Raw genomic sequence first — 24,421 nt, forward strand, 5'->3', positions numbered from 1 at the left:
CAAAAGATAAAAAGGCTCTCCGTTTGATTCACCAAACACGGACTTAAGCTGTTAAATTTTAAAAACAAAAACAAAACAAAATACCAAGTACTGAAAAACCGATCATTAAATGGGTAAAAATATTTATTTAAGAATTACTTATTAAAATTGTAGTATAATCAAGTCAATTATAAATAAAAAAATTTTATTACATTAATTAAGAAATTAATTTAATAATTTATTAGTTTAACAAGATGAGTTGATATAATTTTTAGATTATACAAAAACAATTAAAAATATTGAAAAAAATAGAAATAAAATTAACTAATTTTATTAATATCAATATCAACATTAATATATAAGTCTATAACTAAAATCTGAGCTAATAACTTATTTCTCAGTCTTAATAAAACATATTTAATTAACTTAATTTTTTTTAAAATTCTGATTTCATCAAAAACAAAAATTTAATATATTATATATTATTTGCAGAAGAAATTTTAAATTTTTAATTTATAATTCTAACTAACACTTTTAGCTCATGTGACAAAAATGTAGATGCTGGCAAAACAAAACAAAAGGCGATAAAAATATAGATGAAATAAGAGTCAAATGTTGCGTAGCTTAAAATTTTGAAAATGTAAAATCATCCAAGACTAATCTAGATGATAAAGATGGAGTGAAATGCATATATAAGTGAAGAGTTAAAATCCTTCTAGTATATAAAAAAACTCTCTCATATAACAAAAAGAAATTGTTCCTGCAAGCAAAAAGTAAATATTTTCTTATAAATTATAATATATGGAAAATTAAAAAAAATTACTCTCACATCAAACTTATAAGTTCTATATATATATATATATATATATATAATTCATATATATTAAAAAATTGGAATATTTACATGGCATCGTATCGCCTGGTTCTCACAAATAACAAAAAGTTGTTTAATCACAAGACTACTAGTTTAAGTCTTCCTTTATAACAAGCACGAGCATCAGACGAAGAGGTTCTCTCCAGTTCTGCCTTCCTCTTCTGGTGCGATTCTGCTAACATTTGAGGATCCTATTCGCTTAACCGACATGAATCCTGAATAGTATGTTTCTCTATCCATTTCTTTTTTTATCTTCAATTTCTTATCGGTATCGATGCTTTTGGGGACCTGAAGCATCGTTATTTACGTTCGGCAGATTTATTTTTATTCCCGATTGTTTGTTCTTTTCGTGGAGAGTAAGTGCGGTTGTAGTTTGATGGTGCTTCTGGGTTGGTTGGCTGTTTTAATCGAAGATTTTCGTGCGTAACCCTAGATTGATCAACTTTATGAAACCAGATACGATTAATGAGGTTGAAATTCTAGTAAATGTTAACCATGGGTTATGTTGGAATGCTTGTTTTCTGATTGTAATAACGATTTCAAATCTTCAGGGTTCTTTCAATTTTGTCCCCTTTTATCTTGGAACAAAAATTTATCACTTTTGTTGGTAATTTTCTTGCCTTGCTTAAAATTTTGATTAGATTGGAGATGAATATTCCATGTTATCTTTACACCGAATGGCTTGATTTTTTTTTTTTTTTGTGAACAAGACCCAATTGACTGAATTGAATTCTGGTATTATTCGATGTTGGAATCAACAGATAGCTGCACCGACATACGATTGTGTTATATAATTACTATCTCTGAGGCCTAAATTACGGCAGAGTTGTATCTTTGTTTTTTAACGACTCCCTCGTGGAAGATGTATTTGCTATATGGTTTGACTTTACTATCAGTCTTCCTAAATCTGAAAATTAGGGGGGCTTGTATATCATCTACCCATCTTTAGATTACAATTGCTGTCAACTGTAACAGTTTCTGGTGTGGTGCGAATTCATATTGAGGCTCTATGTTACAATTTCATCTTGCTATCCATGATCTCTTTTCCATATACCCATTTGCCAATGAACACAATAATGATCCCCTAGGTAAGGACTTGAGGAAAACATGAATGGGTAAGCTTTGTGGATGATTTACATTGGTTATGCAATACAAATACTCAAGTATCTAAGCATTTATATTCTCTTAAACAATCACACACACACACACACGCATTTTAGATATATGAGTTAGTTTTATGAGATATTTTTTAAAATAATCAATCACTTATGAATAAGTGCATGCTGACATTTCATGGCTACCCTTTAATGTAAGTTTTGGGCAGTCAAATTACATCTATTTTAATTGAGAATGTTAATGAACTTCTGGCTTCATTGCAGTGATTATTTATTCAAGCTCCTTCTTATTGGAGACTCTGGTGTTGGCAAGTCATGTCTTCTTCTGAGATTTGCTGTAAGTTATTATTATTTTATTTCATGTGATGCTATTTAGTATCTATTACTACTACCTGTTTTTTTGTGACATGGTATTTTGTTCTTTTTGCCCCCGGTTTACCAGGCCTTTCTTCTCTTCTAGAAAAATGTCTTTACATGTTTTGAAACTTCCTTTGGGTTGATCAGTGCAGTATCTTGTAGCTGCAACATTTTACCAATAAATATTGCATGCTCTGTTCTTTGGTCTTGGTTTTATTTTGTGTTACAATTTTGTTAACCCAAGAAATGAAAGAATGAATTTTTGAGCTGACCTGGAGGCTGTCTTGGAAATATATCATCTCTCTTCCTTTGTTTGTATTTAAACACATGCCCGCTGTTGAGTGGATGCTTGAAATCATTTCAGTATTTCGTTACCTCCCTCTATTCTTCCCAAAGAATGTTAATACATCCTTCCAATAGTTTTATTTAATTGGGGGAAATGGTAAGAAAGAGGCCCCTATCAGATACCATCAGTTCATGAAAAGCATTTAGTTCCTGATAAATTGTCCAATAGTGTTGCTTTGGTTGAAAGCAACTACGATTGTTCCCTCCCTCTAAAGAAAGAGACCTCTATTATATGGCATCAGTTTTATGGTTTTACCCTGGATAGGTTGGATGCCATTAAAGTTAGCTCTCATGGATTTTTGAAGACCTTAGGATTGGATGGATGTGTTTCCCTTTGAGATGCTCTTAACTCTGTCATCTGTATTCTTGGCACTATTGTCTCTACCCGGCCCCGCCCCCACAAAAAAAAAAAAAACCAGCCTTTCTACCACTCAGGTGGCAGACCAAAAAAAAAAAAAATCAACAACCCAGCTTTTCTACCAAACATGAGGCTCTTTTTTATCTGCTTGGAAAATCAATTTTATTGTAGTCTAAACAATCGACAACCAACAGCATTGAAACACCATTTATATTTTCTTGATTAAGTTCATTTGTCTTTTTGGTGAGATTAGTGTCAATGGTTCAGAGTTTCCATTCATCGAACTGAATCAGTTTACATCGGTATACAGTTCAGGTCTCTGATTGAACCGGACTAGTTGTCTAACTTATGTGGCCCTGGGTTTAAGCCAAGTAAAATGTATGGATTAGTCTTTAAACAGTGATAAAATCACCTTGTAAAAGCCTCTTAGAAATGTTAAAGTTTCCTCTATATGACTAAGCAATTTATTTCTAGCCAAAAAAAAAAAAGAAAGACTAAGTAATTTATTTGGACAGAACTACTTAGTAGGTTAATATTGATATGTTGCAATTTGGTAGACCAAACAGGGCCTTCCTAGCTCATGGTTTTGTCTTAGAAACTGCAGTACGCCTATTTTATGTTTGCCTGGTTGTTTTATATCCTTGGGCAAAGGAAGACATGTGGAGTGACTGGCTTGTTCTTTTATGTCGATGTCATTGTATTTGTTTCATGTTTCTGTAGCTTTCTGTCAGTACGATATGTTTTTAAGCTTTTCTTTTTCTTTCTTCTAACTTTCCTTTTCTAATAAAATTCTCCTTTCCAAACATGTTTGATGTTATGGAAGGTTCGTGCTCAATGCAGTCAACTGCATGTTTGCTTGATCATAGTGATAATACATACTCCATAGATCTAAATGCAGTAATTTGTACTGTTAAGTTGCTAAACTTCTGTGTTTGACTACAGGATGATTCATATATTGACAGTTACATAAGCACCATTGGAGTAGATTTTGTGAGTACAACTTCTCGAAGTTTTAGCTTGAACTGATTTGGAATGTTTCTATAAGCTGACATTTTTTCTTTTCCGTGTAGAAAATACGAACTGTTGAGCAAGATGGGAAGACCATTAAACTTCAGATTGTATGTATCTAATTGGATTATGTTATGCTGTTATATTTTCAAGAGGCTGCTGCTTTGTATTTTAATTTTTATACAATTTATCCTCCCATGCGAATGATATGTTTGTTTTTATAAGAATTCCCTTTCATAAGTTCATGTTTTTGGACAATTTGCATAACTGAAACATGAGATTAGTTTGTCAGATTGTTTATTGCCTGATTTCAATCTGCTTTGTTTGTAGTGGGACACTGCAGGACAAGAACGATTTCGGACAATCACCAGCAGCTACTATCGTGGGGCACATGGGATCATTGTGAGTGATGATTTTCGTGACATTCATTTTCATCTATATAAGATTTTTCTCTTCTATGGGTTCTTTCATGTGTCAGCTGACTGGTTTCTCTCTGCGACAGATTGTCTATGATGTGACAGACCAAGAGAGCTTCAATAATGTCAAGCAGTGGCTCAGCGAGATTGATCGCTATGCCAGTGATAGTGTTAACAAACTTTTGGTTGGAAACAAGTGCGATCTTAAAGATAATAGAGCTGTCTCATATGAAACAGCTAAAGTATAGTCTTGCCATCTATTATTTTTTGTTCTTTTTCAGCTAAAGAATCAGTTTCAATTGTGTTTATGCATTTAGCTGTTGCCAGATATTTCTGTCTCATTCCAATTGTTTGCCCTCATGTTACCATTTTTATTTTGCTTTTCTTTTGTAGGCATTTGCTGATGAAATTGGCATCCCTTTCCTGGAAACAAGTGCAAAGGATGCTACAAATGTGGAACAGGCATTCATGGCCATGGCTGCTGCAATCAAGGATAGGTACTTTCAACACTTCGTTTTTTAAGATATGGAAAGGAAAATGAAGCTTTGATGAAAGAAACTCACTGAGTCACATGAAAAATTCAATAATTTGTTTGTTGCGAGTAAAAATAGCAATGTGTGTGTGTAGAAAAATATCAGGAGAGAATATTTTTGGCACGTAGTATAGTTGGTTGATATGAAAATATTGACAGCTCCTTGGACAGCGAGCCTTTTCTAAACATTAGGGTCTGCGCTTTACCATTTATTTGATTATTAAAAACTATGTCTGGAAGTTGGATGAGGGACAATGAAAATTTGGATTGAGATCCAAACTGATGGAATGTTTAAGTCACATGTCATTCTCTTCCTATTTGGGACATTCTTCTCAATCCAAACATATCGCCACCATTGTGATTAGTTATTTCAATTTTTTTTGTAACTAACTATCAATGTCTACCAAGAGAGCTATTTGATGGTGACTTTCATCCTTTTGTATGCAGAATGGCAAGCCAACCAGCCAGTAACAATGCAAGGCCTCCAACAGTGCAGATCAGAGGACAGCCTGTTGCCCAGAAAAGTGGGTGCTGTTCTTAGCCCCCGGTGTTATTATTTAGTCCCATTTCATTTGGTCAGCCTCTCTTACTCTGATGCGTGTAATGATGTAAGATTTGTTTGTTATTTCACTAAGTAGTGGATCAATGTCATAGAATTGAATTCCTTGTGGTTTGGGAACTGACCTGGATGATCCCATTCTTTAGTATATACTTTGCTGATGGTTATGGTTTGTGCAAAATATATTTTACTCAGGGATGGTAATATACTGTGATGATAATATTCTCGTCCTTTAAATTGCAAGTTGACGCCTTCTTTTTATGTGGATTTTGGACTTGGACTCTGCCTCAAAAAATGATTTTTTGGCTCTCAGGTCAGGGACCCCTCCTACCGTTTCTATATATTTTCAAATTTTAATCTGTATTTCTACCCCAAAAAAAAATAATTATATAAAAAATTAAAAATTTTGGATTAAAATGTCTTTGTAATTAATTTTTGGGGCAGATATAGTTCATGTTAAATTAAACATCTAATCTAATATGTATTAAATTTTGTATTATGGTTGTTTATTATATTTGTTAATAATATTTCGTTGTATATTAATAATATATTTCTTATAAATTTTTAAATTTTTAATGATAAATTCATTGTATGTTACTGATAATTTATCAATATAAACTGGTCATATTTCTTAAGTTTGAAAATTTTGATTTATATTTTAAGGCATAATTTGTTTTTTTGGCAACTGGGCCAATTTATCCTTAATTTTTAGTGTGAGAAGTTTTGTCTCCTGAAATTAAGTTGCTCACTTTGACAATCAAAAAATCTGTTGACACTGCAGCTCATGACCACTTTGTTCCTCATGATCATGCATGAATAACCAATATGCTTCATATTTCCTTCAACTCCATTGGGGAGTTTGAATGGCAATAGGTTTAGAAGTATCTTAAAATCACTGCCCATTGTGCTTTATATATTGGAGATATATCAATCAATGATAGGTCTTTTTATTAGACAATCAGTTCTTGGATTAGCTCGCTGAATGATTATCTTGCTTTTGTTGTTTCGTTGTTGTCGTTGTTTAGTTTGATGTGCCTAATTGGGTGGTTCAACTATTCTCATCAGACTTTTTGTTTGTTGTAACCATTTTCCTTTATTTAATAGAATGCTTTTTTACCACCACAAAAAAAAAAAAAAATTGTCTCATGAAGGTTAATTTTAAAAATATCATAAATAGTTTTTTGAAAATAGTTTTTTTTTTTAAAAGCACATAGAAATTATATATATATATATATATATATATGGAGAGAGAGAGAGAGAGAGAGATAAAGCCTCTTTGTTAACGGCTTGTGAATAGGATTGAAAACCTCAACTCTCTTATTAACAAGGAATCTGGAAAATTGCATTGCCATTAAACTGTTATCTATCCCATGAATTGGATGTACACATTTGTTCTCCTTAATCGTAGAGGTCTTTTTTTTTTTATTGTATATTAATGTCTTATTAAAATATTAAAGGCACAATCAGCTATTTAATGTGGGCACTGTTCTCATTTGAAATTCAAACATTGATTTATCATGTTATAGGCAACCAGCCTCATTAGACTTAACCACCATTGATATAGAAGAAGTCTTGATTTTACCTGTAAAAAATATGTGAATTTATAATTTTGCCCTTCTTTGCAATTAAAAACCATAATTATTATTGTTTAAGAATTCAAACAACAACAAATGAATAAGTAAATTGGGGAGAAAAACATTAATTACTCTAACTTCACTTTATGTCCAAAACAAAAAAAAAAACACTTCCAATTTTGTCAAGTTTACAAAATTTGTCTAAATTTGTCTTACATTAGAGATTGGAAGGAGAGTGTATTGTTCTAGTGAACAGTCACTTTGTTTTAACGAAAAACCTAGATGATAACAGTCATGTTCGGTAGTGGCTCAATATAATGGTGTTTAATTTTTTTAAAATATTAATTAATATTATTATTTTAAAAATATCAACCCTTTGAAAGACTTGACTGCATTGAGTGATGATTCATGAAAATGTTGGAGAGCTGGCGCTCAAGATTCTGAGAATGTTTGACTTAGGCGAGCATGGAAATAAATTTCATGAAAACCTTTCTTCTTTTTTTTTTTTTTGGTCAAGAACTTGTTTTTTTTTATTGAAAACCCATCCTTTCCATTGCTTTTATAGAGAAAGGAAAGCAAGAGGACTTCCTCAAATGTGAAGCAAAAGAGAAGATGTTGGTGCAGCGTCATTGTCAAAGATAAAAGTTCATACATTCATTCTAGCATATAGGTACAGCAGACACTTGCATACCAACTTGAAAAGAAAAAAAAAAAATCTTTTTCAAAAACCAATAAAGAAAAAGAAAAAGATATCTCTTCTCGCCATCGTAAAAGCCAGCGTCCATTTGGCACAAAATAAAAAGGGCAAAAAAAATGAAGAAAAAGGCAATAAAAACACACTCATGAAATTTTCATTCACAGCCCACTTTTTTTAAATTCATAAATATCTTTTTATTAAAAACAATCCTATTAAAAACACTACCAAATATTACATATAAACACCTTTTTCAGTGAAAATTCAAATATCAATTTATAACATTGTAAAGAATTGACCATTTTTGTAAGACCCAATTCTCATTGGTTCTTTCAAAGCTACTTTCAAATATAGTGCACAAATATTTTTTAATTAAAAACAATTTTATTCAAAGCACAAAGTAAGAACTCAAATTTTAGTTCACCATAACATTGCAAGTAACTATACCCCTCCTACTAGATTCTACTAGATTCAACTTTCATAGATAAATAAACCCACTTTATTATCCACAAAATATAAAATCAATTTCTCAGTTTTACCCACCCCAAGAAACCTTTTCTTATACCAAACGTTACCTATTGTGTTTGCTTGAAGGATTTTTAGTATAGAATGTTACTAAGAAAGTGAAAATGGGATTTCAAAGCACATTTGGCATGAAGGAAAAAAATTAATGAAATCCTAAAATAAAATAAATAATGAAGTGAAACGACTTGAATACCCTCGTCATAAAACTACTTTTTTCTACCTGAGAATAAAGGGGGGAAAAAAAGCTTGGAAGCTCTACATTGCCAAGTCAAACAGGAAAGCGAAGGCAAGAACGGTGACAAGCAGCGTTTAAGACTGAAAGCCTGAATGGTGGTAGCTGGCGTCTAGGATTGCAAACAGGAAAGTGAGACGCCAAGGCTTGAAAATTTGATTTTTGAGCAAGGGTACTTTTGTCCAAAGAAAACCTCCAGAAAAACAAAAGCATTACATCGCCTCAGAAAAAGCCAGATGCCATCATCTGATGGAATTTTGCACTCCCAAGTGTGCCTCTTACACACCAAACAAGGTAATCTACTCTTTCCCCTCTACATTTAAGGCCAAAATGCCATCAGATAGTCATTTTCAAAGAAAATGATGAATAGGCTTTTTGGATAAATTTTGAAATACATTCAAATCACATTTGGGATATGACTTTGTTAAATTCCACAAATAGCTGGATCCTTCAAATGAACTTTTGCCGGACGTAAGCTGAAAACCAAAACCATTTCAGAAACATCAAACCAATGGTTGGGCAATCCCAACTCTGAAGGTGAATTCACCACTTCAGATTAAGCCAAATTCTTTGAACCAGAAAAGTTTCAGCAGTTCCTATTCAAGACTAATTTAAATGACATGAAACTTCCCTGACTAATTTTACCTTGACTATGATATGGGGAACCAGATTTTGAAAGCAAAACTGAGTAATCAATCTTATAAATAAAAGCAGACTCAGCAACATTTATGTTTTATCCGCCACGACATACCCCCAAAACTTCAACACAGCAGATGCCAAACATAACAATTGGGGGGAAAGGCTACAAGTGAATAGCAGACCGTATGATGAACCTAAATTTACATTCTAAGATGAAATTAAATAACCCTCCTGATGCAAGAAATCCAATTACCATGGTAACTTCTGACTTAGTTCAAAGCAGATGACACAAAATCGAATAAAGGACAAGGAAATGTCAGCAAGGTTCTAGACAACCTCACTTGCCACCCAATGTAGGAAACTGCCCAGGATCCTCAATTGATGGGGCACGTACGCTGCCAGCCACATTCCCAGCATAACCTCTTGACCCACGACCACGCCCCCTACCACGTCCACCTGAGTAGTGCCTTTCCCCATCAGCAGGCTTCAGAAACTCGTTAATGCTGACAGACTAGGAACAAAGAAATGAAATAAAATTAGAGGGAACAAACATGTAAGATTGACAGGTTACAAAGTATGCAGTGAGAACACAGAACAATGAAAATTCAAATTTACATGTCTTTAAAATTAGAAAGAATATTAAAAGGAAGAAACCAGTCTATTTACAAAATTAAACTCGAAAAACAAACTCAATTGTAAAAGCATTGTTATGTGAGACAAGTGTTTTTTTTTTTTGACAAGTTGATTTAACATGAGACATATTTATAGAACTATTGAAGGATCTTCAAGGAACCACAGCATTCTCTTAGATCAGTTCATTTTTATGTGATATAAAGAAGGTTTACCTTACCCAAGCAAATACATAAGTAAATGCAGAGATATAGACAAGAATCTCTACCTTAATTTTTTTAAAATGCTCATGTGTTATAAATAAATGACTTGTATTTGGCTTTAGCCGACAACAGTCAGTATGACTGTTAAAGTTTATCTACTATGGGAAGAAAAAATGAAGAATGCCAGCAAGCCAGGCAAAGCAAAGTGACCGCAATGGTAAGCAAAATTTTGGCTTCAGACATTTGCAGCCAGTAATCATAGTCATATACTAACAAACCTGGCATAGTATTAAAATGATTGTCCTATCAACCCCAACAACTAATGACATATTCCGATCTTCTCCACTGCTCGAACCAACATAAAAGTGGGATATACAAAAAAGTGGAGAAAGTTACAGCCAAAATACAGGATCAAGTATCACTTTGTCAGGGATCAAGTATTCATTTTGTCAGTCATCTCAGACAAGTTGAGTGAATCAACACCAACTACCAACAAAACCCAATCACTCCTTACAATTGGATACTAATCAGACCAAATTTGATCACGAGTGCATTTTAAATATTTAGGCAAAAATATTACATATATACTGTATATATAACTATATACCATATAAAACCCTAAAAAGTCACACTACTCATGAGCTATAAACAGTAGGGAATCTCATTCCCTACAAGTTTACAACACACGAAACATGAACTAGTTGTATGTATACTGGTATGGGATAGTTGGAAGCCAAGTTATGGGGGTGATTGTATCTGCTTCCGATGCAATTCTCACACATCCAATAATGCACAAAAACAACAGAATTTATCCCCTTCCTATCACATAAACCCTACTTCAAATGGATTCGCAACATAGAATACCAAAGAATCAAACAAACCAGAAAACAATGAAAACAAAATGCTGAGAGAATAAATAAAAGCATTACACCAGCAAATATCATAATATGCATCAAAGTGACACATTAGGCTCAAATGGATGATAATTCACCTAGTCACGACAAAAGGAGAGCTAGTTCCACACCAATCACCAAAGAGAAGGCCATTCCAAGATATCAACACCCATGAATAGAGAGAGAACAGCATGCAAAGAGCTTAGAATTTAGCGCAAAATGGTTGCAGGCATAGAACACTGGAGCTTTCCTTATAAGATCCAATATTTTTCACACAACAATGTTAAGCAACTATGCCTGTTGTATTTCATTCATTTTGTCAACTCCATAACACTAAACTCAGCTTCTGTGGAAACTTCTGGAAAATGCAAATAACAATACTAAAAAAAGGGGTGGGGGGACTTTCAAAAACTTGGATCTGTGAATTGAGTGCAAGAGTACGACATAAAAGAATTGCACTTCACTAGTTCCGCCAAAACACCAAAATTGAGTTATTAACTTAGTATAGAAGATATCAATAATTAATAATGATCGGCGGCAACTACCAAAATTGAGTTATTAACTTGGAATAAAAGATTGGTGCCAAGTACGTTTCATAATTGAGCACAAAATTACAAATAAAATAATTAAAAAAATCAGAAGCATGTTCAAAAGCAAAATAATCATAGGAAATACAAGAAAGTCACACCTTCTTGGATTTCTCTTCCTTGTCAAGAGCCTCTTTGCGCTTGTCCTTATCAGATCTCTGATATGAAGATAAGTGTAAGTGCCAAAATCATGAATAACCAATTTAACTATAACCAGAACAAGATGTAACATTCTGACCAGTTTAATGAAGATGTCATCATTGTCTTTCTTGCTTGACAGTTGCTGCATGGACTCAAACTCCTTAACATCTACTTTTCTCTCCTCAGTCTTGAGTGCTTGCAAGGCCTTCCGCTTCTCTTCTAGCACTTTCTCATATTCTTCCAGAGTCATCTCCTGACACAGGAAACTCGCTTTCAAGCACAATACATTAAATGAAAAATGAGCATGCGATTGAGGAACTACATTTACAATTGCATTTATATATAATAAAAAAACCCAGAACACAAATGTGAAGGACATCAAGAAAAATACAAGCACCCCAACATTTTGGAAATAATGTTCATGAGATAGAATCATCAAGTATAAATCTAACAAGTGAAATACACTGGAGCTCTATTCTAAGTATATGAGAAAAGATATTGATGATCATAGTTAAACCCTAGAAGTACAAAGTTGAAAGGATACAGAAAAAGCTCAACAAACAAATGTAAAGCAGCCCATAAAATTTAGTAGAGAAGATACACTTAGCATATTAACCCAACTGAGGCTTATTGGTTTATCATAAAGTCAATAGCTTTCGAATCTATACAGGTCCGATCACATGCAATTTAATACTTTTTTTATTAAACACACGACAATACAAATATCTTCTGCTTGTCTATCAAACGTGAGAAAGTAAAAAAATGCAGATGAAGAGGAAGCTGATACGGGTTAAATATAAAAAAGCGTAAACAAATGTAGACATTCACTTTCTCCTCAGGCTCTTTCTCTTCAGCTTCATTAGTAGGACTATCCTTGTTGGCATCTGCTACTTCTTCCTCCACTGCAGGCTTCTCATCAACCAAATTCTTATCAGTTTCAACCGCAACTTCCTCAGTCACCCTAAGAAAATCAGAATAAAAATAAATAAATAAAAATGACTTCAGAGTTATAGAGTATTCCAAATAAATATGTCAATAATTCTATTAGAAGTATGAAAAAGTATAACAAAGAGTACTCACTGGGCAAGTTCATCAGTCGCCATTCCCCAGTTGCCTCGCCCAGCACCATCACGTTTGATCTCATTTCTGCAAATAGAACAAATAAGCTCAATATTGGCAGAAACAAAAACGATGTTAAGTTTTCAACATCTTCTAAGATCACACACCCGCGTCCAGTTCCGCTGCGGCGTTCAAATGTCCTTCGTGGGCGTCCATCTTCACCCACTTCTCCATTGCTGAAGCCACCTCGGCGACCGCCACGATAAGGACCACGTGGTCCTCGCCTTTCTGCAGGCCTACCAGTATCTCCTTCTTCAAGAGCCCCCTGGCCAGCAGGTGCTCCAGCGCCAGAGAATGAATTCTCATCATTTGAAAAGTCACGGTTAAAGCCGCGACCACGTCCATATCCACGCCCACCTCCTCGTCCACCTCCACGGCCTCCCCGATAAGTGTCACTTCTGGCCTCCCTCACTGTTACATGAAAAGTAACATTGATATTAAAAAGAGAACCATTAAACATGCCCAACCAATATAAAGCATTAAGAAATCATGACCACAGAGAACAGACTATATAAATACACAATTGGCAGAAAAAATGGTAATAATGCATACAAGTGACATCAAAGATAAAATTGAGCATTTGCATGAGTAATAAACACAGATGACAAAAAACATGCACACACATAAAACTCCCAAATTACTTTTCCTTCTAAAATTAAGAGAAACATAAGAAGACATCAAAGACATGCTAAAACTGCATAAACCTATGTGTACTCATATGCAACACAGATTTCTCTCAGATTTCTCTCACCATCTGCACTAGATATGACCATGACATAAAAGAAAAAGAAAACTAGAAACAAGAAACAAAGCAAACAACCCACCAAATCAGAAGTCATACACTCAAAATATTACCGAACATACCAACGCCTTATCATAGAGGAACACTTTGTTAAATAGACGAACAAACAGAAAGCACATACTTTTTCAAACAACCAACAGGCGGATGATGCTTTTGCGTATCAGAACACATTCACTCAACAACAGCAATAAAGACTACTTCATCCACACAACGAAAAAACACAAGGAAATCAAAAGCTTACCAGCCTGAGCTGGAGGCGGTGGCTTCGAAGGCATCTGAGCTACCTTGTTCTGCTGCTGTGACTGAGAACGAGCTCCCTGCTTGCCCTGGTCCTGAGCCCCGGCTTTCTTCGGCGCAGCCGCCACAACCTTTTCCTGCTCCGCCGCGATAAGCTGCGACGGGTCCTCGGCATCGTCACCCAACAAATCGAAAGGGTTCATGGTCGCCATTTCAGAAAGCACCAATACAAAACCTCCACACCAATCAGCAGAGACTTACACCAACGAGAAGGCGACCACTGAACCCTATAACAGCAACAACTCCATCGCAAGCAATACAGTCAGAGACAGAGATTCACAGGTAGAAGAGAACAAGAGAGGAACAGAATCAAGAGCGTATATGAGAGAGAAAAACCCTAGCCGCAATAGAAGGCTGTGTAGGCAGAGAGAAGAAGAGAGTAAGCAGAAACTAGGCGCAACCTAATCTCAAACTCAGAATTTATCCTTCGAAGCGATGAACTGTTGCGTTTTGAAGTGCCCGTGCAATACGAAAAACTAAAATAATAGTTTTTTAGGGGAAAAATTGTCATGGGCCTCTCGAAAAAATTGTTTGATCCAGTGATTTATCCTTTATATTCAACCCAATTTTGTAGCCTCTCCAGCAGGTTAAATTAAGAGTAAATAAAAAAGGAAAATTGGAGTATTGTCACCCTAAAAAATAATTGGAGTAAATTTTTGTTTCTTATTTGATAGGCACATTGAAACTTGTTTGATTATAATAAATAAAGCCATTTAATAAAAAGGAATGACAATAATTTGGAAAGAATGAAAAGTAGTGGTTAATATTAACACCTCAATTTAATTTTGTTTGACATGGTATGGAAAGAATGGTAGATGGATGGTAGACATTTAAAATCCAAAACACTTGACTATTTCTAAGCAAGTGTCATAACATGTTTCATAAGGGTAAAACAGTCCAAAAAATGATTTATAAAGGTAAAGGGGTCCCAAAAGTATTATTGTGCATTTAAAAATATGAACAAGGGCAAATTTGGAAAATTAAAACACATCTTTCATAGCTAACATGTCACATACTGTAGCGTGTAACATGAGGGCAATGCGTCACAACTAATGCATCATACTCTATGCATGCACAACATAAAGAGTGCAATTTTCCCTCTATGTTGCACACCACGACCAATTGCACATGCATTGTAGCGCATGTCAACCAATATATTGAATTATAGATTGATCCTCATTGGCATGATTGAGTAAGGAGAAGGCTCAGTTGTGCTTGACATAGATAATCTCAATTAGTAAATCAAGAGTTGAGGTAATCAGGAACTCAAATCCTTATATGTGTTTGTTGATAAATTTATAAATTTCGTGAAATGCATTTTTAGTTTTTTTAAAAAAATTATGAAAATGATGTGCTTTCTTTTAGAAAATCATGTAGAGTGTGCCAAATATGCTAGAGTATGTTAATAATTGATTTATTGGTTTTAGAAGCATGAATCTCTAGCATATGTGATGATAATGATTCGTTATGATAACTAAATATGGAAGTATGTTTTGGCATGATCACATGATGGGTGGGAGTTCACCCTAGGGAAAGTTGATTTTAATTTATGTGGTAAATCTCCACCACAAGTAGAGCCAGGCAAACGGGGTTGAGCCTGTGGGCTAGGCCGCTTAACCCACACAATTTGAAGGGTTTAGTTGAAGAAATTGGCTCATTTTTTAAAACGGGTTGGGTTAGCCTAACCTGCAAAATTAGTGGGCTAAAATGGGCTAGCCTGTGGGCAAGCATATTTTTTAAAAAATAATTTTTTATTTTTTAATTACATTATATCTTTTTATAAATCTACAATAATGATAATATTTCTTAAATATATGATTTATGATTCTCAAATATGTTCTTTACATGTGAAATATAGTGTAAATCTTTTTTACAATTTGCAAATAAATTTTTTGTTATAGTTTGTGAAGATGATTTATTAGTCTTTATAGAAATATTTTGAATATATATTATTTGTTAATTTCATAAAATCTATTGATTGAAATTATAAATATAAATTCACTAAGAAAATAATATGGGTTTATATTTTAATTTTCTTTCTCAGTGACAAAGATAGCACACCTAGGTGAAAAGATGATTGATAGTAAAAATCTAGCAAAATGAATTTGCTTTGTTAAATTCTATGTTTATGTTATTTATTTACAAGTTTTTTAATTACTAATTTGCTTTAAAATATGAAATAAATAAATATATTTATATCATATAAATTTTAAATTATTAAAAAAATTCTAATAATTTTTTGCAGGCCAGCCTGCGGGTTGGCTAGCCCTTTAGAAAATGGGTTCGGTTGGATTTTTCAGCCCATTTTATCTAGCAGGCTGGCCCAACCCAACTCGCAAAAATGCCAGCTCGTGTGGGTTAGCCTGCGGGCTGGCCCGTAACCCGTTTGCCCAGTGCTAATCATAAGTGGCCCCAATGGTTGATGCACATATTGCCTGCATTGTCACTACCTACGAGAGTGGTATAGATCAGACATTGCTAATTTATTATCAATTCGTCTGGGTATCGGTGCGAGTCAGGTGTATAACACATGGTTTGAGAGTATGTGGCAGAGCATTTGGTTTGATAACCCCTCATAATTAAAGAGTTTATGCTAATATAGTCATATGGGTAGTCTTATTTGAATTAGTAGCTCATGAATTTAGTTAGAGATAATAGGAGACTATAAGGTTACCTGGAAGATGACAAGTCCTAACAAATTCCCAAGTGCTCGAGATTTCTTTCCCTGGAAGAGTAACCCTCTTCTCCCTCATTTTCATCTTTCTCTCTTCTTTTCCTTTGATTCTCATGTCTAATTCACAACCTATTAATCAAATTTTTACACTATACACCACAGCATGCTACACATAGTATAGTATGTCCATCATTAACTCCTAACCACATGAATAACTAACACTACTAACATAAGGATCAACCTTGGCATTCTTATTAAAACCATTTGCTGCAAAAACAAATAAGAATTGAGATCCCAAAAATCAATAGAAATTAAAAAGAATTCTTTTCCAAAATCAAAGTGAGTTAAGGTTATGCATAAACATGAAAAATCCAACCATGCTTGAGTTAAAAGAACAAAATAAGAGTTTTGTACGAATACTATGTGAGCTCACCATAGCTAAGAGTACATTCATTGTGGCCAACCACGCTTGACTTACTTGCGTGACCAAGAAAAACTGTTCATCGCGGCCAACATACAAGGACACATATACCACAGCTGATGTCACCTATGCCATGGCTAATACTACTAAATTACCCTTGCCACGTCTTAAGACTTTCTTGTCACAGTTTATGACCTTCCTTATTGCGGCACTAGCAAGCATGCTCACTATGCCTACAAGTTCATCTTACCACAGTGAGGACTGTGTTATCAGCACAATCATAACAACAATCATATATCTAACTTCAACCATCTATATATGTTCACTCAGACCTCCCATTAGAGTATCTATGCAAGTGTCAATATGTGTATAGTTATGAAAGCTAGCAATTGGCATTCATCACAATCCAATGCCAGACAAGAATCCTAGAACACTATGTGCCAACTTAAGATCTTAAACTTTTTGCATGATACAAGTGTCTCCCCTTATAATTGTAACATCTTGAGTTTTAATTCCCTGATTAATTAAATTTAATTAGGGTAATTAAATAAATTGGAGTGGTGTGTGGCTGGAGAGGTCTAATAAGCTTATTTGATGTTATTTCAACCCTGGTTGTGGGTCCAGTATTGAGGCGGGCCACTCGGGCATCGAAAGGAGAAGAAAAAGAAGAGTTGAAGCCATTGTGCCACAAGCCGTGGCACGTAGATCATCCGCGCTGTGGCACAGCCATTTTTGAGTGAGAGAGGACCTCTCTGTGACATGCACCGTGGTGCGTTATGCGTTCGCCGCGGCGCATGGCCATTTTATGCACTTTATCAGACGCGAATTGAGACAGAAAAAGAAAGAAAAGAAAAGAGAGAAGGAAGAGGCATGCCACAGCTCTTCTAGGGTTTGTTTGAAGATCACTTTGAGAGTATTTTGAAAGCTACAAACACCCAAGGTAAGTATCATACCCATTAATCTTTCCCTTTTCTCCCACATTGATGAGATTATGGTTAGAGTTTGATAGTGAAAGTGAGATTCCGGTCCATATAGGTTATGGGCTCGAATTTGTTGACTCAAATAGAGTTAATAGGGGTAGATTAAAATATTTAAACCTAGGTAAGATGAGTTTTAGTGTTTTGGGTTGTTGAGCATCATAAATACTCGAAAATCCCATTTATTATGGTAGTTGGAAGTTTGTGATGCCATTAATGAGAATTTAATAGCTCATTAATGCTATTGAGAGCTAAAGGTAATTATTAAACTCAATGGTTAGGCTCTACCTCTTGTAAAGTGAAGGTTGGGCAAATTAGAAGTAGAGATTGAGGGCTTAATTATTTAAGTTTGGGTTGTTAATGGAATTCAAATTGATTGCTTATAGTTTTGGCTCTTGGCCACCTTTTTGGAGTGAAAATTCAAGCTTGGAGGCTAGTAAATTAAGGGATAAACCTTTGACCTCTCAAAGGTTTAAGGTAATTGGGGGAAAACTTTACTTTGGGTAGTTATATGTTAATTGATTGTTATTTGATAGTTGAATGTGAATTGTAAATGTTTACATACATGGAATGGGTTGTTTAGGTAAAAACTATATATATATTTCATTGAGTATATGAAGAAACTAATTTGACTTGAAATGTAAGGTCAAGGGGATTTTGACGATGAACATGCTATTGTTCTTGAAAAATGAATGTTGGTTAATGAAAAATGAATTTTGAGAAAAAAGATGAGAATATACACTTGGGTAGCACAAAGTCATGAGCCCAACCTGATTGTTGTAATAGTTAGTATATGAGAGTGGAAAGTGAGAACAAGTGAGTATGGTTTATGACATAATCAGTGGCGAGAGTTCGCTTAGGGATTGGGAGTAAAAAAAATCCATATGGTAATTAGGCTGCCCTCCGGTACACGGGGGCTATAGCCTTATCCCACTGTTTGTCGAGGGACTGTCCTATAGTTTGTTGAGGAACTAGAACCTAGCTATCTCCACCGGTTCAATGAGGAGAGTAGCTTAGGGTATAAGACACCCCAGGGATTCGAGAATGGGGAAAGCCGTGGTCCGAGAGTGAGTTCTGTGATCTTTAGCTAGGTCATGCCTCACAATTGGTGAGCTTCGGTAGTTCAGTCACATAGACGGAGCCCTAATCAGTGTTATAGTCCACGGTTTTAGTCTGAGGAAATAAGGAGGATATAAAGTTGGTTGATCATTGCCTAAGTAATTATATGACGTGTCACATGTGCTAAGTGGTGGCAAGTCACAAGAGTATGGGTCTTGTCACATATCTGAGAATATCGCGACAATGTACCTAGTTATGTGAGTAAAAAATGCTATAGAGAGATGAATGATATAATGTGATATATAGGAAAATGTTTTATAACTTTGATTTCTTTGTGCATGTATTTGTTTTATAATTGATATATAACTGCATAGGGTAGGTTTTACCTTGGTTACTGAGTGGCTAGACTCGCCCCTCTTATTTAATATTTTTCAGGTTCTAGCTTTGGTGTTGAGAGGGAGAAGACCAAAGCGGCGGGGAATTAGTACATTTCTTCTTGTATGCCACTAGTTTTGTTGTAGTTGTGTAATAGCATATGTTCGCCAATTTTAGGGTGCATATTACCCATACTTGTACTATTTTAGTTTGGAAATGTTGAAATTATATTTTGGGCCCTTAGGCTTAGTTTATGTTGTCTTATATAGGTTTATAGGGTCAAAATACTAGTACAAGTATAGAAAAAAAAGATTTGAACATGTTTTGAATGTTTTGAGTTGAATGCAATGCTATTTTACCTCCCCCTTTGTTTTTGGTAAATTGGGGTTGAGAAGTGAATTTCAATTATAATGATGTTTCAAGGCTTGTGACGTGTTGTACTGGTAGTCAGAGGTCCATTGGACATGGTCCAGGTGTTAGAAAAAGCTTTTGGCATTTGTTGAGGGTTTTGGATACCCATTTTGTATAAAAGTGTGGAAAAGTGGTTAAATTATATTTGGGTATCCAACTTTCTAGTGTGATATGTTTTGGAAGTAAAACCCATGCCATCAGCTAGTACAAGAAAAGAGTTTTTTGTAGACAACTAGATCACGTCATTCGGATGTCAGACGGAGAATCGGGGCAAGCTGGAAGTTCCCCAATTTTGTTGTCAAATTGACAATAGAACCAGTGAAAATTCGTGCAATACATCACGACACATGGCACTTGAGCCGCGGTGCGTGGCATAGAGAGCAACACGCCGTGGCGTAGAGTGCACCCGCTGCGGCGTAGAGTGCACCTGCCGTGGCGCATTGCTCTGTTTTTCAGCACATAATTATTCTTCACCGTTTTCAACTTCTTTCACTCCTCTAAGGTATCCTATGCTTTCAAAACTTATGTTTACTCTGATATGGAAGATTTTTATTGATATTATCTTGTTTCTATTTAGAAAACTTGGGATCCCTTATTTTGAACTAAAAACTTGGTAATCATTCTTCGAAGATAATCCCTCGATTACCATGAGTCTGATTTATTAAATGTGTTTAGTGGAGTAAGATATTACAATAACAATATATATATAGGCATATTTATGACCATGTCCATTTCAATTCAACACAACCATGAACTTGCACTAATCAATTGGTCACATGGTCAATCTCATGCTTAGCAATTCATATTGAATCATCATATAAATCATGTTATTACCAATTACAACAACAATCCAACATGCTCAAGAATCACAGTTCATGATAAACCCATTTATGCAATTGATCAAACTTATTCTATTGTCACATATTTTATGCCATAACATGCCAGCTCAGAAATTGCAAGCATGATCATACATTAAAATCAAATTTTCGGTTACCTCAACTCTTAGACTACCACTCAAAAAGTATGGTTTGAATTTTTGAGAGAGCTTCTTATAGCAATAAACTCCAAAAACAATCAATCTACAATGTATGATTAACAATAGCATTAATGAATAATTATCACTAATTAACTTTTATCTCAATTAAGACTTTAATCCCTCAATAAGCGAATTAAGTCCATATCTCACTTCTATTAACTTATTTAGCCTTCAATAAGCTCAACCAATACTATTAACTAATTTCATTAGTTTAATCTAGGTTAATTAGTATTAGGTTAATTCTAATCCCATAATTAATACCTATAGCCATTGTCATTAGCATGGACTAATGATTAGAAGCTTAAACAACAACTTTAGACTCTATTGAAGTCATTAGAATGGCCAAAACTTGGCTCAATGCTCAAACAACAACTCCATTGATCCCCAAAATGTAGAAGAAAATGCAAGAAGGGAGAAGAATGGAAAGGGAAGCTTACATAAGGAGTTACTAGCCCTCTATAGCCTCCAAAAGTCCTTCAAAATGAACTCTAGTAGAGCTCTTGTCATTTCTTTTGCTTGCCTTTCTTTTCAAAACTTTCTTCCCATTTGTTGTTCTAAAATGCATCTTGGGCATTTTAAAATCAACGCATCTACCATGGCGAAGGACGTTGTCTGTCGCGATGGATGGCATAATCTGCTAACCCTAACTTAAGCCTAATTCTTCTCCAGTCCTCTTTTAAGCTCCGTATAAGGTTCAATGAAGAACAAAATAAATAAATATAATTGGAAAAAGCAAAATATATTCAAAAACATAAATACAAAAAGTCAAAACAAATAAAAATAGAATAGCTCCATAGTTGGGCTACTTTTCTATCCTAACTGAGTAAATTAAAAACACATAGTAAAATCAAATAATACTATTCTAAAATATCGAATCATATAAAATGATTACAGAGAAAATTAAAAAGTAAAAAAGAAATAATTATGATATGCAAAACTCCTCAACGATCTTGCTTTCAGCCTTAAAAATGCTTCTACCGGCTCCAAGTATTTCATAGAGAATTCTTAAGATATTCAGATAAATGATCAGACACCTTTTCTCTTAATATAAGGGAGTATTTATGTTTAAAGTGAAAGTTCCTTCTTAGATTCCTAGTTGATGTGGCATGATATATATATATATATACACACACACACACACATATCCATTGCTCCTCATCCTGCGCCTTTTGTGCTTGCTTTTTTCCTTTTGTTTTATTTAATTAATCAATTCTCTCTTCTCACAACTCATGTCTTCTTCCCATGCGCAAGTGGGTGTGTATAAACCGATTTCTTCTTTTCTTCCCTCTTTTTATTTTCATTTACATTTTACCAGCACAATATGAAGAACAAATTATATAAGTGGATTTCATAGCGAAAATTCTTTCTCATCCTATGATTAAGTGATAAGAAGAAAAATATATAAATTCTAATTAAATAGATATAATATCTTAATAAATTTAATCAAATATAAACCAAAATCTATACCTAATTAATTATAAAATATATACTTATCAAATATGGGGCAATAATATACAGTAAGTTAGTTTAGAAATAGTTTAGTTCAATTATCAATAATTTAGATTTCTTAGGAATTGTAAGTTTAGTTCAATTGTGAAGGGTTTAAAATAATTACTTTTAAATTTTGAATAAAGATTGAATTGTCAATAGAATAGTTTTGATGATTTTAAATTGTGAATAGTGTAGTTTTTAATAATGAGTAGTGTAGTTTTTGATTTTGGACTGTTTTGAGATTTATATCTATATTTATATTGTATGGGATTTTTATTTTTTCAAAAAACATGCCATGTGGAATGACTATGGCAACAACTGTCCATCCTCTACAGGTGGCCATGTAGGATGGCTATTGCTATAACCATCTTATATAGCTTCAAAAGTTTTAGATTTGGTTCAATTTGGAACCTCATATCGTATGATTAATTCATAACTATCTTATGTCTTTTCATACATAGTATGGTTCTATGACTGTCCTATATGTGTTTCTTTAATAAAGGGTGCTTACAACCATTCTCTATGGCAAAAAATAGCTGTCATCTATGACCAATTTTATTGTTATGAATGCTCTTTATTATGGTACAACATGAAGTAGCATATAATGTAACAAACCTTGTATGCTAATAAATTGCAATAAATAAAGAGATGGTCAATTGGATCATATCAACGTGACTTACTAGAGTTATGTGTTAAATTTTTTATATTAAGTATGCTTAAGGATAATATATTTTATCAAAATAGCTTAAGTCTTTTGATTAGATATTTTCAAAGCTTTATATATCATGATTCATTTTTTAATTTTTTAGATGTGAGATTTTTTTTTACACTTTAATACTATGAAAAAAAAAAAAATCACACCACTATGAAATAAAAAAAAAAATCACACCCAAATGTTCCTTGAAGTTTCATCGTGAAGGGCTTAAAATGATTATTTAAAATAAAAAATTCAGGTCATGAGGAGGTGGTGAAGTTTCATTGTTCCTTGTTTGGCTTTAGCTTTTTTTTTTTTCCTTTTAAATTCAAACAGGAATCAATGAATAATCAGGGAGTTTTTAAGGAAAGAAAGTGAGAACTCATTTCTAGTACTAAATGATTGGAAACATAATCCTATATTAAGATTACATTCACAGTCTCTTATATAATATAGAGATTAGTTCAATTTCTCTGGATGTGCATTTTTTCATAGGTTTTTTTAACATCATTTGGACAATAATATATATATATATACACATATTATTTTAAAAGAAGTAAAATGTAAATAAAATATATTTCTTAATATAAATTTTAATTTCCATTTCAAAAATATGATTTAAAGTAAACATAAGAATAGTAAAAATATAATATAAACTATTCAAATTAAATCCAAATAAATTAATAAAGAATCCAGATATCCCTAAAAAATGCAAAGGATGTGCACACCACAATGTACGAAAAAGAAACAGAAATACCATATAAAATCTACCAAAAAGTAAAAGCGAAAATTCTCAAATCTCTTTTCAGAAAGAAAGAATCAAATCCAATCTTTCTAGTTGATCAGTCTATTAGCAAAAAGAATATTTCAAAAGCATATAAAGATTCAAACCCAAAAGAATGAGTTGTAAATTTGGTCGGATGTCATTTTTCATAACCCAACTATTGACCATTCAAAGCGGCTTAAATTCAAAGCTTGAAGGATGCTTGATGATATAGCCTTAAGTTAAATAATTACTATCATTAATCAATAATCAATAATCAATAATCAATTAACAATGGTTTGCAACTATTTTAGAAGAGAATTCTTACATATAGATTATTAAGTAGTATAGTGTAACATATAATTGCACAAAAAAATATTTATTATATGCTATAATGTTCATAGATTATAAATAATACAATTTATTTACCATACATAAAGGCCCGCCTAATTTTCTGTATTTGAATCATTTTCTTGATTTATTAAGAGAGTGCTTTTGAAATTTTATAGTGTGGGAAACCATCTAACAAGGTGTACTATATATCTTCTTTTTCTTCTTTTGGTGAGATTAATTATATATCTCAAAGCTTCTTCTTCTTCTTTTTTTTTTTCATTCGTTTGGTTTTTTTTTTAAGGAAATGA

At 33.6% G+C, this 24,421-nt stretch overlaps 2 protein-coding genes across 2 annotated transcripts; one reads left to right on the plus strand and one right to left on the minus strand.

Annotated features, from left to right (window-relative positions):
* The first annotated feature begins 921 nt into the window (after positions 1-921).
* Positions 922-5,786, plus strand: LOC129288202 (ras-related protein RABD2a). The gene is made up of 8 exons (XM_054924688.1): positions 922-1,075; positions 2,233-2,305; positions 3,971-4,018; positions 4,099-4,146; positions 4,367-4,438; positions 4,539-4,694; positions 4,846-4,949; positions 5,432-5,786. Exons 1-8 carry the CDS (start codon positions 1,062-1,064, stop codon positions 5,523-5,525), a joined length of 609 nt encoding a protein of 202 aa, XP_054780663.1. The 5' UTR covers positions 922-1,061; the 3' UTR covers positions 5,526-5,786.
* Positions 5,787-9,238: 3,452 nt separating this feature from the next.
* LOC129288200 (RGG repeats nuclear RNA binding protein A-like) lies at positions 9,239-14,280 on the minus strand. Its single transcript, XM_054924686.1, has 7 exons — positions 13,824-14,280; positions 12,888-13,191; positions 12,742-12,807; positions 12,490-12,622; positions 11,759-11,914; positions 11,622-11,678; positions 9,239-9,718 (listed from the first exon to the last, which is right to left on the minus strand). The coding sequence occupies exons 1-7, from the start codon at positions 14,029-14,031 to the stop codon at positions 9,545-9,547; spliced, it is 1,098 nt and encodes a 365-aa protein (XP_054780661.1). The 5' UTR covers positions 14,032-14,280; the 3' UTR covers positions 9,239-9,544.
* Between the last annotated feature and the right edge of the window lie 10,141 nt (positions 14,281-24,421).

This window comes from Prosopis cineraria, unplaced genomic scaffold (assembly GCF_029017545.1).
Source record: "Prosopis cineraria cultivar Desert tree isolate PC_DT_omini unplaced genomic scaffold, ASM2901754v1 PC12, whole genome shotgun sequence".
NCBI classification, from domain to species: domain Eukaryota; kingdom Viridiplantae; phylum Streptophyta; class Magnoliopsida; order Fabales; family Fabaceae; genus Prosopis; species Prosopis cineraria.

What these genes read in the sequence shown, in the direction of transcription:
- LOC129288202 (XM_054924688.1), top strand. An exon ending in TCTCATATGAAACAGCTAAA is followed by an intron (nt 4,695 to 4,845) that starts GTATAGTCTTGC and finishes TTTCTTTTGTAG; the next exon opens with GCATTTGCTGATGAAATTGG. An exon ending in GCTGCTGCAATCAAGGATAG is followed by an intron (nt 4,950 to 5,431) that starts GTACTTTCAACA and finishes TTTTGTATGCAG; the next exon opens with AATGGCAAGCCAACCAGCCA.
- LOC129288200 (XM_054924686.1), bottom strand. Translation starts at nt 14,031, where the DNA reads ATGGCGACCATGAACCCTTTCGATTTGTTGGGTGACGATGCCGAGGAC. An exon ending in GCGACTGATGAACTTGCCCA is followed by an intron (nt 12,623 to 12,741) that starts GTGAGTACTCTT and finishes TGATTTTCTTAG; the next exon opens with GGTGACTGAGGAAGTTGCGG. An exon ending in AGGAAGAGAAATCCAAGAAG is followed by an intron (nt 9,719 to 11,621) that starts GTGTGACTTTCT and finishes CTTTGTTCCTAG; the next exon opens with TCTGTCAGCATTAACGAGTT.